The sequence below is a fragment of the Branchiostoma belcheri genome, unplaced genomic scaffold (genome assembly GCF_001625305.1).
Source record: "Branchiostoma belcheri isolate BF01 breed outbred unplaced genomic scaffold, Haploidv18h27 scaffold1, whole genome shotgun sequence".
NCBI lineage: Eukaryota > Metazoa > Chordata > Leptocardii > Amphioxiformes > Branchiostomatidae > Branchiostoma > Branchiostoma belcheri.
The window spans coordinates 9,285,650-9,297,732 of record NW_017802379.1 but is presented as its reverse complement, the minus strand read 5'-3'; the positions used below and the strand labels follow the sequence as shown (position 1 = coordinate 9,297,732).

Here is a 12,083-nt window from a genome sequence, read left to right as displayed (position 1 = left end):
AACGTTATTTAGTTGGTCTTACCTCTTTGTATCTAGTACTGCCGCACGTTCCAAAGGTTCCAGAGATTTAAATATATATATATATACTAGAAAGGCCGACATTTGCTTTGGAGCAAATTCAGCATGGCTTCACCACATTTCACTTTTCAGCGAACCGGTACACAGCACTATGTGGGTAATTTTTGCACGACTTACGTGCAACGTGACCCCAGGTAACCCGAAATGGAACACGTGTTCCATGGCCAATGGCAGATAGAACGGGCCATTCTTTAGATCGAACGTGGAACGGGTATGGGACTTTGGGCCCTTTTTTGGGGTGAAAATAGCCATTAAAGTCTCCCAAATTAGTTATTTGGAAGTGTTGTATGCCAAATATGTGACTGCTATTTTGTAGACACATGTTCAAGGTACCCTTATACCGAATTTCAAATCATTTAGTTGTAATATGAGGGCTCAGGATCCAAAAATCCAATTTTTGTCGAAAAATGCCCCAAAAAACCTTCATAATTTTCTTTCAAAGACATGTATAAAAAAAATGAAAAAAAAACACCTGGGGGTATTTGCCCACTCTACCTCCATGCCAAATTTCAGGTCATTTGGCTGAAATTTCAGGTCATTTGGCTGAGTTGAATCCCTTTAAAGAAATGGCAGGAGAAGGAGGAGAAGGAGAAGGAGGAGAAGAAACATGAGGGAACACAATATGTTTCACAAACCACTTCGTGGTTTGGTGAAGCCATAATAACCAAGACGTCAAAATAGAACGGTTGTGCCCAGATCGACGGAAATACAAGAAAACGTATGTAATTTTGACACGGAAATGATGCCATAGCATGTCCGGGGCAAAGGATACAAAAACCGGAAGAACAAATTTAAAGTACAGCCGCCAGGAAGAGCGACCTTGACCTTTGTCTTCCCAAGACCTCCTTAAGTTATGCTGACCACAAATAATACTACGTAATTTTGACATGGATATGATGCCAATAGAGCAACATCCCTTATAGTCTCTGTAACAGTTTAGCCCACTCTGAATTAGCCCAAACTAGCGATTATGAATCTCAACTAGCTCAGCCTTTATGAGTAACGCTAGATCTAAGTTCCCACACCGAACGCATGTACCAACTCTACACGAAAAGTTGGATTTACCAAAGGTTGTAAACTCATGTAATGTTTACATTGCATATAGTATCTGGCTTTACAATGGTACTAAATAAAAGTCAAGTCAGGTAATTGTATTTACAACCCTTGTTAAGTCCAGAATTACCGTACTTGACTTTTATTTACTACCATTGTACAGTAGTGTTTATTAAAAACAAAGTAAACATTACCCAACTTAACTGGTGTTTACTGCCATTGGTAAATCTAAGTTTTCGTGCAGTGATAACCCTTTTGATTAAACTGACTTAGTCTAAAATATCTAACCTGGGTGCCATCCTATTTCTAACGGGGCATCTTGCACTCGTTGCATCTTCTAGCCAACAATTGGACGAAGCCCAGCTACAAATCGGACGGCACCCGGGCTACTAAATCTCGCTGAAATCTCTACAGATGGAACCAAACACACCAACCTTGACTAGAAGCGTTCGCTGTTTTGACGCACGTGCCGCCGTTCTCGCTGTCGCAGCTGCTCGTGGTTCTGACGCCGTCATTGCCGTGCCACGAGGGACCGTCCACGTCACGTGTTGTCGACTGATGCGTCCTCTTCCCCAGTGCGATGTTTGTACCAGCTGAGTCGTAACAACAACAAATACGTTTGTGCATCAAACGTTCGTCGACGGAGACGGCGGGGTCTATAAACATCGATGGGCTATTTCTTAAGTCCAGAATCTGTGGTATGTTTACTACATTGTCATACATAAACCTCCATGCTAACATCCCATTCCCACTTGAGGCTGCAACGAATGTCTTACGTTGTTTTTTTCGTTGTTTTGTAAATAACACCTTTACATTTTGCATCATATTCCAATTTTATAATCAAAAGTCACACAAATCCAATCTTGGACGGGGGGCGATATCGACTTATCAGACAACCTTTGACCCTTTGCTGACGTCACACGTGGAAAAGATCACGTCCAAGTCCAGATAGCTGAAGAAGACTGAGTGATTCAGTCGAAAATTCCGGTGAGTGAAATTCACGAGTCACAGAACAGTTTAGATTCTTCATAATGTAATTTACCAACTCAGATGAACTTTCATACAAATCCAATTTTGTTCTCTGTACAGTCGCCCAACGGTCTACTGGTAAGGGGACCTATAAGAAATAAGTGTGCTGCCCGGTTTGATGGTAAATATACTGGACGTAAAGCCGAACACTGGACGAAAAGCCAAATTTCCATCGTGGAAATCTGTGTACACGCGTACAAGGTTTCCGCGAGTTTTCCAACGGTGGGAAATCTTGGACACTTCGCGTGCCCCATTGTGTGCGCGGGTTTCCTACATAGGACACGCCGGAATGGATCACCCGTGAAAACTCGTGTACACGACTGGGGCACGTCGGGTTTCACCAACGTGTACAATCTTGGAAATCTATCTTTTCGTCCAGTGGAAGATACGAAACCTCCTGACCTGACTTGTAGAAGCAGCTCGGGTACCCGGGGTACGGATCCCAGCAACACCCGTGGAGCTCGCACTCGCGAGGCGTCACGTCATCCCAGGCACATGGCTGCCTAGCAACGAGGGGCGTGGCACATCCCAATTCTTAAAGAAAAACACAAGAAATGTCAGAATTTTTTAAACAAACGATTGTATGACGTCCGTAAATTATTTTCATCAGGTTGGTAATCGAATGAATAGCAAAGTTCTTTCATCACAACCATTTATTTTTCACGAGACGACGTTTTGATGACCGTCTGTCATCTTCATCAGGACAATTCTGACTGGTTTACTGTGCACTAACGCTAAATGTTACTTTGCATAGTGTACTACTTGGTGCATAGTGCACTGTGACCCAAGTAACAGTGCACTGTGAAGACTTTTAGTACACTATACACCAAGTAACATTTAGCGCCAGTGCACAGTAAACAAGTCAGAATTGTCCTGATGAAGATGACAGACGGTCATCAAAACGTCGTCTCGTGAAAAATAAATGGTTGTGATGAAAGTACTTTGCTAATCGAGTGCATGACGTGTTCTGATAGGCAAAATTATAGAGCCTGTGCAGGTTGTTGGCTCCATGCAAAATATCGTCAACTTTAAGTCACTTCATTATACCTCAGTTGGTTGACTTTCGACATCGGAGATTTCAGACTACCAGGAAGAAGTATTTTGGGTTTGCGTGACCCTCAAGTTCACATATTTTTCTGTGTCTGACTTTGTGATCTGTCATTCTGCGACCCACATGTTGTCAACTAACTTTGTCTGGACAAACAGACAAACGAACCCACAACTCAGCCACCCAAAACAATATTTCAGTTACACCCACCACCACACACACACACACACACACACACACACACACACACACACACACACGTTTCCGTGGAGAAAGTTTTGAGTCTGCATGTCTCTGCCTAATCTTTACTACCAGAATCATACCCAAATATGAAAGGCCATGTCTTTAAAACCAAACACTTAAAGGAAATAACAGACTAATAAATCGTTGCGATGACCATAATCCTACCGGGTATATCTTACAACAATACCAGACACCAACTATTCTTTGCATAAGCGGAACATAGGTGAAGTGTGGGACATATTTGTAACCGTTTCCGAGTCGGACACCGTTTCGGGGTTTGTAAAAAGAACAAGACTGGCAATGAAAACATACATTGCCATGGCGACCGTGGTTGCTGTTAAGGTTATTGTTTGCGTGGCACTGCCATCATTTCATGATTTTGAGGACGACTTGGTACCTATACAGATACAGTGCACTCCTCCCCTGAGTGTATAGTGAACGAGCCCCGGGGTCACAGAAAGTAGGGCCATCCGGGGCAGAGAGGTCTTCCCAAAGGTTTCCAGGAATGTGGGCATAGATGTGGGTCAGAGACATGCCTGCGGACATTCCATTCCCGTGGAAAAAATGCCTGTACGATTCCTAAAATTCTTGCTACGAAGGACGAAAACGACAAAATTTGTGCTCAACGAAGGAATTGAATTCAACAGAGAAGGGACTAATTTCAACAGAGAATGAGCTAAATTCAACAGCGAAGGGGCTGTGGTCAGCGAACGTCCTGTGCTCAGCGAACGCACTGTGCTCAGCGAAGGGGCTGTGTTCAGCGAAGGGGCTGTGCTCAGCGAACGCGCTGTGTTCAGCGAACGTACTGTGCTCAGCGAACGTACTGTGCTCAGCGAACGTACTGTGCTCAGCGAAGGGGCTGTGCTCAGCGAACGCGCTGTGTTCAGCGAAGGGGCTGTGCTCAGCGAAGGGGCTGTGCTCAGCGAACGTACTGTGCTCAGCGAAGGCGCTGTGCTCAGCGAAGGCGCTGTGATCAGCGAAGGGGCTGTGCTCAGCGAAGGACCTGTGCTCAGTGGAGGCGCTGTGTTTAGCGAAGGGACTGTGCTCTCAGTGTTGATGCCCTAACATCCCTAATTATAAAAGATATCGCACAATTTTTTCCTTTTCCAATCAGGCCCGACAGTCCTACAATTTATCCGACAGTCCTACAATTTATGCAACAACCGGATTCAAAATAACAATCATGAACTTTCAAGATGATTGTTATAGAATAGAGGAATGAATAACGACCTTTATTGGGCATTTCGCCACCCTTGGTATAGGTCACAACAAAACAAGACAAGACGAACAGATACATATACACAGTCTATTTGTATTTGTAAATCTTGGAGAGTGTTTTGGTTTATTACGGCCCCTTGCACTGTGAATGATACACACAGTGCATACCCAAACTTCTACTCTCTACCTCTACTCTCTAACCTCTACCTTTAATTTTAGCCTTTTTTTATCGGGGTTTCTTTTTTGCACTGGAATTTCTTTTCACCCAAAAAGAACCTCGTTAAAAAGCCTACAAACACGCAAATAACCCAAAACCCAAACCTCTGCTTGGAAAGTAACAGTGCAGCCCTTCTGGCTTCTCCCAGCTGGCTTCTCCTAACTGTTTTACTGGCTCCTTGGAGCTAGCTCTTACGCACTATGAAAACATATACATGGATCACGTCACTTCAAAAAAAGTACCGCATTCCAAAATGATATAGCTTGGCTTAAATTAGATCGGTTATCCGCATTTGTAAATTTTGGATGATAGGGTTTACAGCCACACTAACTATGAACAAGGACACTGTACAGAATGTATAATGTACTTGCTGACTGAGTGTGAATAATACATACAGTGCAAACCTTTCGACCTCTTGTTTTAATTGACTCTCGCCTAAAGTGTTTTGAAGGTGACGCGAACCATGTGTTTGTAGTCATACTGCGTGGGATCGCCCAAACCATTGTACTAAAACTGTACTCTCCAAGCAGAGGTTTGGGTTTTGGGGGTATTTTTAGTGTGTGTTTAGGCTTTTTTATCGGGGTTTCTCTTTTGCACTGATTTTTTTCCCACCAAACCCAAGTTGGGTTTGGTGGGAAAAAAACTGGGGCATCAACTAGGGCATCAACACTGAGAGCACAGTCCCTTCGCTAAACACAGCGCCTCCACTGAGCACAGGTCCTTCGCTGAGCACAGCCCCTTCGCTGAGCACAGCCCCTTCGCTGAGCACAGGACATTCGTTGAACACAGCGTCTTCGCCGAACACAGCGCGTTCGCTGAGCACAGGACATTCGCTGAACACAGTGCCTTCGCTGAACACAGCCCCTTCGCTGAGCACAGTGCGTTCGCTGAGCACAGGACGTTCGCTGAGCACAGCCCCTTCGCTGTTGCTCATTCTCTGTTGAAATTAGTCTCTTCTCTGTTGAATTCAATTCCTTCGTTGAGCACAAATTTTGTCGTTTTCGTCCTTCGTATCTTGCGAATTGCACACAATACTGTACCATTAGGCTACTCCTTGAGACGTCGCCAAAAAAATCACTTACTTTCTGACATGGGCTGCATACATAGGACTGCACGTCGACTTGAGGCAGATAGACGACCCCAACTGATGATCCCGCTGTTTGAATAAGCCGAGCCCCTAGTGACGCGTTCGATGAGGTATCTGCCTCTCTGGTCGGTCTGCCATGAAAGCCTAATGTTGCTCATGCCCGCTAGAAACGCGGCGCGAAGCTCGCTGAAGGACGCCATCCTGCAGTGGTACTTTGAACAGTGATGATGGGTGGCGGCGAAATCCAACAGGACGTTCTCAGAGAAAACTCCCATGACGGTTCCCGGGTCTGGGATTGGAAGCAAAGAACGTGAATGAATTCGATGCACGCAGTGTTCGGGAAAAAATATTACGCAGGCCAGCTTTACATGCTGCGTTTTCAAAAACACTTATATGTGTGATCAAAAACACGTCACGAAACGTTTTTCCACGAAAGAGAAAAAGACCGTTCCACAACACCTTTTAATTCAATTTAATTCAATTTAATTCAGTCTTTATTAAACAACTCGCAGACTTAAGTCTGAATTGTGTTGCTCATTACAATATTCGGGAAACGTTAATAAGATTACAGACAATCATCTTAAGTAAAATGCGCTTTCGTTTACAAATATAATACATTACATAACATTACAAATTAAAATATATCATAAAACACAGAAGAGAAGACGTCTGTGCCGCTGTGTCACTCAGTGTATAAGGTACTGCAGACACGACAGATAAGTGAAGTCTGAGCGCAAGTACTATATTCATTACTTGGCATTTAACAGTTCAACTAAAAAAGGAATTGGTGAGTTCTTGTGACGTGCAGACCGACAGAGTGGAACATCAAATTTATTTAACGGCTCTGTAACGCACTTCAGAGGGTGTGACCATGGACCATATTATGTAACCATAGTAACTACATTCGTACGACAGTAAGACATTATAGGTCAGTACTCACGTCTCGCAGCGATCAGCGCACTTTCACATCCGAGCACGCCCAGGGTCAGTGTCGGACGGCCGAACCAGGCAACCGGAATGACTCGCAGGTACCTCGCGGAAATGCGTGGTTCTATAAAGGTCCGGACAGTTGTTCTTGGTTCAGTATTGGCTTGATACACCTGAAAAAAAAAACGGACAAAAAAAAGTTCACGAAGATGTATCATCTTCGAGAATTATTTTGAGTTTTTCTGTGTTTCTCGTTCGAATATCTTGCAAAGGAAGGAAGCAAGCAAGCAAGCAAGGAAGTGATATAAAATAGGGGGTTGGAATGAAAGATGATTCCAATAACGTTTGCATGTTGTTAGTATTATTTATCTATTTACTCAATCTGAAGCAATTATTTACTCAATGTCAAATATGTAAAGTCGTCCTCTGCGTTACCTTAAGACGTGTACACGGCTCAGAGCCGGCTCCATGGTTGTTGTACACCACCCCGTCAGAACTTGTCTGAAGACTGTAGGCTTTAGTGTAGGAGTTGGTGCTCACGTCGCCCGATGTCTCTATCGCGGCCACGTACACCTCCCGACCGAAATCCAGGTCCATCCAGGGACGGGCGTCGGCGTAAAACGTGCGGTTGATCAGGGAAATCGTCCCGCAGGCCATTCCTGTCGTGAACGAAAAAAAAAAAACAAGCGGTAACTCACCAGTTCAGAGCAATGCGCCACATTAGAACAAAGGATAACATGAAGAAAATGTCCAAGCTGCAATTAACATTCTCAGTAATTTCAACAACAAACCGTCGATTTCACAGATGACGCGCGAGTTCAGGCCACAGTGCTGAGTTGTCCACTTGAACCCTGCAGTTCGGCCCATGATGACACAGGTGTCGCTGCCGAACGCCGCCGTTTGGTCGGTGCCAGGAGACCACCAGGACGACTGCGCAGCCAGAGGAACTTGGTGCCACCAGTTGTACCAGGACTTGGACTGTACGTAGAATGTGAAACGAGGAATAATGTTCATCAGAAAAAATAAGCACAGCTTGGAGAACTCTGATTGGGACTCTCAACTGACAGACCATGTATGGTCTACAGGCAATCGGGTGAGAAGGTGAGAAGAAAAATAAGATTAGATAGCAATCAATGTGTCAAATAAAGGATCGTGTTTCGCATTGACTGTGATTGCCGAATGGCAATGAACAGTGGCAATCCGATGAAAGCTAAAATGTCACGGATAGAGAGGAGGATGTAATTTGAAGGAAATGCAAGCTGAAAGAATCTGAAAAATCTGTTCGTATCCCGTTTTAAGGCCACAGCAAGTAATTTTTATGGATGACATCCGCGCGCACTAATTTTCGCCTGATTTTGAAAAAAAATTAGAAATTTTGTTGCCTTCTGACAGTGGTCAACTTGCCGAAATGGGCAAAGATGTCTGTTGCCATGCCGGAAGGTGGATGGCAGATAGCTATGAAGAGAGGAGACAAGTAAAGGCTTTGATTTAATGTTTGTTTCTTACTTTGATGCAGTGATATGTGATGCTGGCTCTGTATATGTGATGTTCCCACGCACTGAATAAAAACCATTTGAACAACGATTGAGTCAGAATTTTAAAATGTAGGAACCTTGTTTTTTTCGCCCGCTCGCATTAGTTTCGGAGTCTGAGGAGGGTGTCATCTATAAAATTTACTTGCTGTGGCCTAAAACTTAAACACTTAAACATGTAGAATAGAACAGAAGGGGGGTGAGAGTGGTGGGGGGAACCAAGCCGATCCATGGCCAACAGTTTGAGTGTCAGAGGATAGTAAGCCTTCGTGGCTAATGAACTGAATAAGAACATAGTTTATACTCTAACGGTTACAAATACTTTTTGTAACGGAAAATGGGGTAGGGAAATTTCCCGACCGGCCTTCGTCACCCCTGCTTCTCCTATTGGGTCAGTTAGTCCTCACTACTTGTGAGAAATTGGGCTGGTCTCAATCACGATGTTTCTGACTCAGGGAGAAGAGTTGCTGTTACAGTTCTACTCGGTAACCCGTAACCCAGGTTAGCGGATCATACCATTCAGGTGGTTAGTACCGTTCACCTTGAAGTGGCCTAACGGCTGTGTTACGTGGCGACCACTAAGTAAAAAAAAAGTTGACTTCTAAGAAGCACCTGAGAGAACCGCAGTCCGACCCAGTATCTGTCACCGTCTCTGGCTGCCGTGATGGCGCCGAGAATCGTTTGCTCAGCTTCGCTGTTGATCTCAACCACGTGAGCTGGTAAGACAGAAAAAAAAGGTAATGAAAAGTTAACACGCCAACTTTATTATTAGCCTGTGTCACAAAATCTATATCGCTGCCATGAGCAGCTGATTTGAACTCCTCCCCGAGAATTTGTGACAGTATACCTCTAACTCGAGAGAACCATTCCGCCATTCTCAGAACTACCAATAGGAAATCAGGGTTCTTAATCACTTGGAAAATCAGTCCAATAAGAGCTCAGTATGTATTCTTCATCACTATGGAATGGAATATGGAATCCAGTCAACACAGCCTCTAACACTATGGTAAATGTATATAATATAAGACATATTTCAGTCAGACCATTATTGGTCCATGTTAGCACATATTCACGAATCTACAGGATCAAGATGTTCCTTTTTCTCCTGACTTTGAGGTGTTTTTTTTTCACAGCCATCAAGATTTTGGGTGTCTGACTAGTGGAAGGGCTGCTACTAGCGGCATGATCTGAACAGGCTATGTCAATTTGGTCTCTACAGAAACAATGTCTAATGTGTGCAGACATAGGAGTGCGTATGCAGCAACCCTTCACGCAGCTAGCCAGGGCCTTTTCTCGATACGCGGTGATAAGGCCATAGCAAGTAGATTTTATGGATGACATCCGCGCGCGCATTAATTTTCGCCTGATTTTGGAGAAAAAAAAAAGAACTTTTGTTGCCTTCTGACAGTGGTCAACATGCCGAAAATGGGCAAAGGTGTCTGTTGCCATGCCGGAAGGTGGATGGCAGATAACTAGGAAGAGAGGAGACAAGAAAAGGCTCCGATTTAATGTTTGTTTCTTACTTTGATGCAGTGATATGTGATGCTGGCTGTGTATATGTGATGTTCCTACTGAATCAAAACCATTTGTACAATGATTGAGTCAAAATGTCACATTGTAGGAACCTTGTTTTTTTCGGCCCGCCTTGTTTTTTTTCGCCCGCTCGCATTAGATTTGGAGTCTGCGGAGGATGTCATCCATAAAATTTACTTGCCGTGGCCTAATGGCATGAGAAGATGTTCTACACACTGACCTGCCATGTTATGACAAGCTGAAACCGCTGTCTCGTAGGAAACGTCGGACCTTCCGAAATAGTAGCAGGAGTCTCCCCAAACCCGCCATCCATATGGACAGTGAACTGCCGAAGTAAGTGAAACACTGTTCACAAATTCAGTATTCGACATCTATTGTACGTCTATACTCTTACAAGCTTAAAGCACAAGTAATGAATAAACTGGAAAAAGTTACAGTAATGTCTTACTTAAACTAATACATGACTAATGTAAAGTACTATTTACAGGTTAAACTTTCGCTTCTTGATTGTAGATGTACGAACATATACAACTATTGATACACGGTTTGTCAGGTAAATAATAGAGTGGGAAAGGATGACATACGCTTGACGTCCCAGGTCAGCCACGTTATCCGAAGATGTTGTCCCTCGGCCTGAGATCCAGTGGTAAGGTCAAAGTACGCTTCGTGGACGTCTGGTACTCCAGACTGCAGCGCCCCAGTGGTGTTGGTATGTCTGCTCACAAAGTACTTCTTCTTGGGGCCGGCGTTGAACTAACAATGAAAAAAAAACGGTGGCATTTTGACCATGTTGTTTTCAGGCCTAAATTGGATTTGCGTGACACTTGATTTCAAAATTGGACTAAGACCTACGATTCAAAGGTATTCTTATATTTGAAAGAAAATGAGGTGTGAATTAATTTTTTATAGAAATTCGTTTTTTTGGCGACGTCTCGGGGAGGAGCCTAATGGTACAGTATTGTGTGCAATTTGCAAGAATTATAGGAATCGTACAGGCATTTTGTCCACAGGAATGGAATGTCCACAGGCATGTCTCTGACCCACATCTATGCCCACATTCCTGGAAACCTAAGACCTCTCTCCCCAGATGCCCTACTCACAGAAAGACCCCGGGGCTCGTTCACTGTACACTCAGGGGAGGAGTGCACTGTATCTGTATAGGTACCAAGTATTCCTCAAAATCATGAAAATAATAACCCTAACAGCAACCACCGTCGCCATGGCAATGTATGTTTTCATTTCCAGTCTTGTTTTGCGATCTGTTGCATCAAAAGTTTTGGGTGCTCGGCGGTCGCAGCCGCTATTATTAGAAAAGGTTGCGTTCGTGTAACTGTTGCTTACTTCCAACTCGGCCCCGCCGGCGAGGTTGAATCGGTATCCCGGGGCGATCATCCCGCAGGGCTTGTCGATGATGTGGAGGTTGCACTCGCTGTCCTCGTCAAACGGGCTGTTGCTGTAGAACTCCTTTACTCGGCTGGCGGCCGTCATCACTGACCCACACCCTACAAACGGTAGCAGGCAGTCTGGTGGTTAGTGGTGTACCCTGGATGCCAGAACTCGTTTCCGGCTGCACCTTTCGCCCGCCGGTCTAACTTACCGCTACGGGGGAGTCTAGCCCAGGGGGAGTTTGGCCGCCCTCCTAACCAGTTGGAGGGCGGATATACTCCTCTGTGGGCGAAGATTCTGGCTGCCGAAAAAAACGGTTAGCGGCCTGTAAACTTGGCTGGCACCCAGGGTATTAGGGATGTTGACTAAAATCTGTTATTAAACAAACCTATTTATACCTATTTCCTCTCAGTCATGCCAATCGCCTTACAGTCATGTACGAATGCCCTCCATATGTACATGTATGCAATGAATTGTTTGTTTGTTTGTTTGTTTGTTTGTTTGTTTCGCATAACCGGTAAACCGCCTCTAGGCGTTACACACCAGTTTTGTACATGTACATAATTGACAAACAATGTGAACAGAACATACCGTGTACAAAATGTACAGACGTCTTGCCGCGTGGGTTGTATCTTCGTAAACGAAATAAGAACATTGTCAGTACATCTTGGACACTAATACTTGGATACATTCATCTAGATCCGAAGCTTAGAAAGTGTTGACACTTGTTTC

General features: G+C 44.3%; 1 protein-coding gene across 1 annotated transcript in view; it reads right to left on the bottom strand.

The window, feature by feature from the left end:
* Nucleotides 1-12,083, bottom strand: part of LOC109471494 — a 40,800-nt gene that overhangs the window by 22,472 nt on the left and 6,245 nt on the right. The window contains 7 exon segments of the mRNA XM_019770867.1: nucleotides 1,566-1,724; nucleotides 2,563-2,694; nucleotides 5,969-6,262; nucleotides 6,914-7,073; nucleotides 9,045-9,148; nucleotides 10,186-10,290; nucleotides 10,550-10,680. Of these exon segments, the coding sequence (XP_019626426.1) occupies nucleotides 1,566-1,724; nucleotides 2,563-2,694; nucleotides 5,969-6,262; nucleotides 6,914-7,073; nucleotides 9,045-9,148; nucleotides 10,186-10,290; nucleotides 10,550-10,680 (1,085 nt within the window).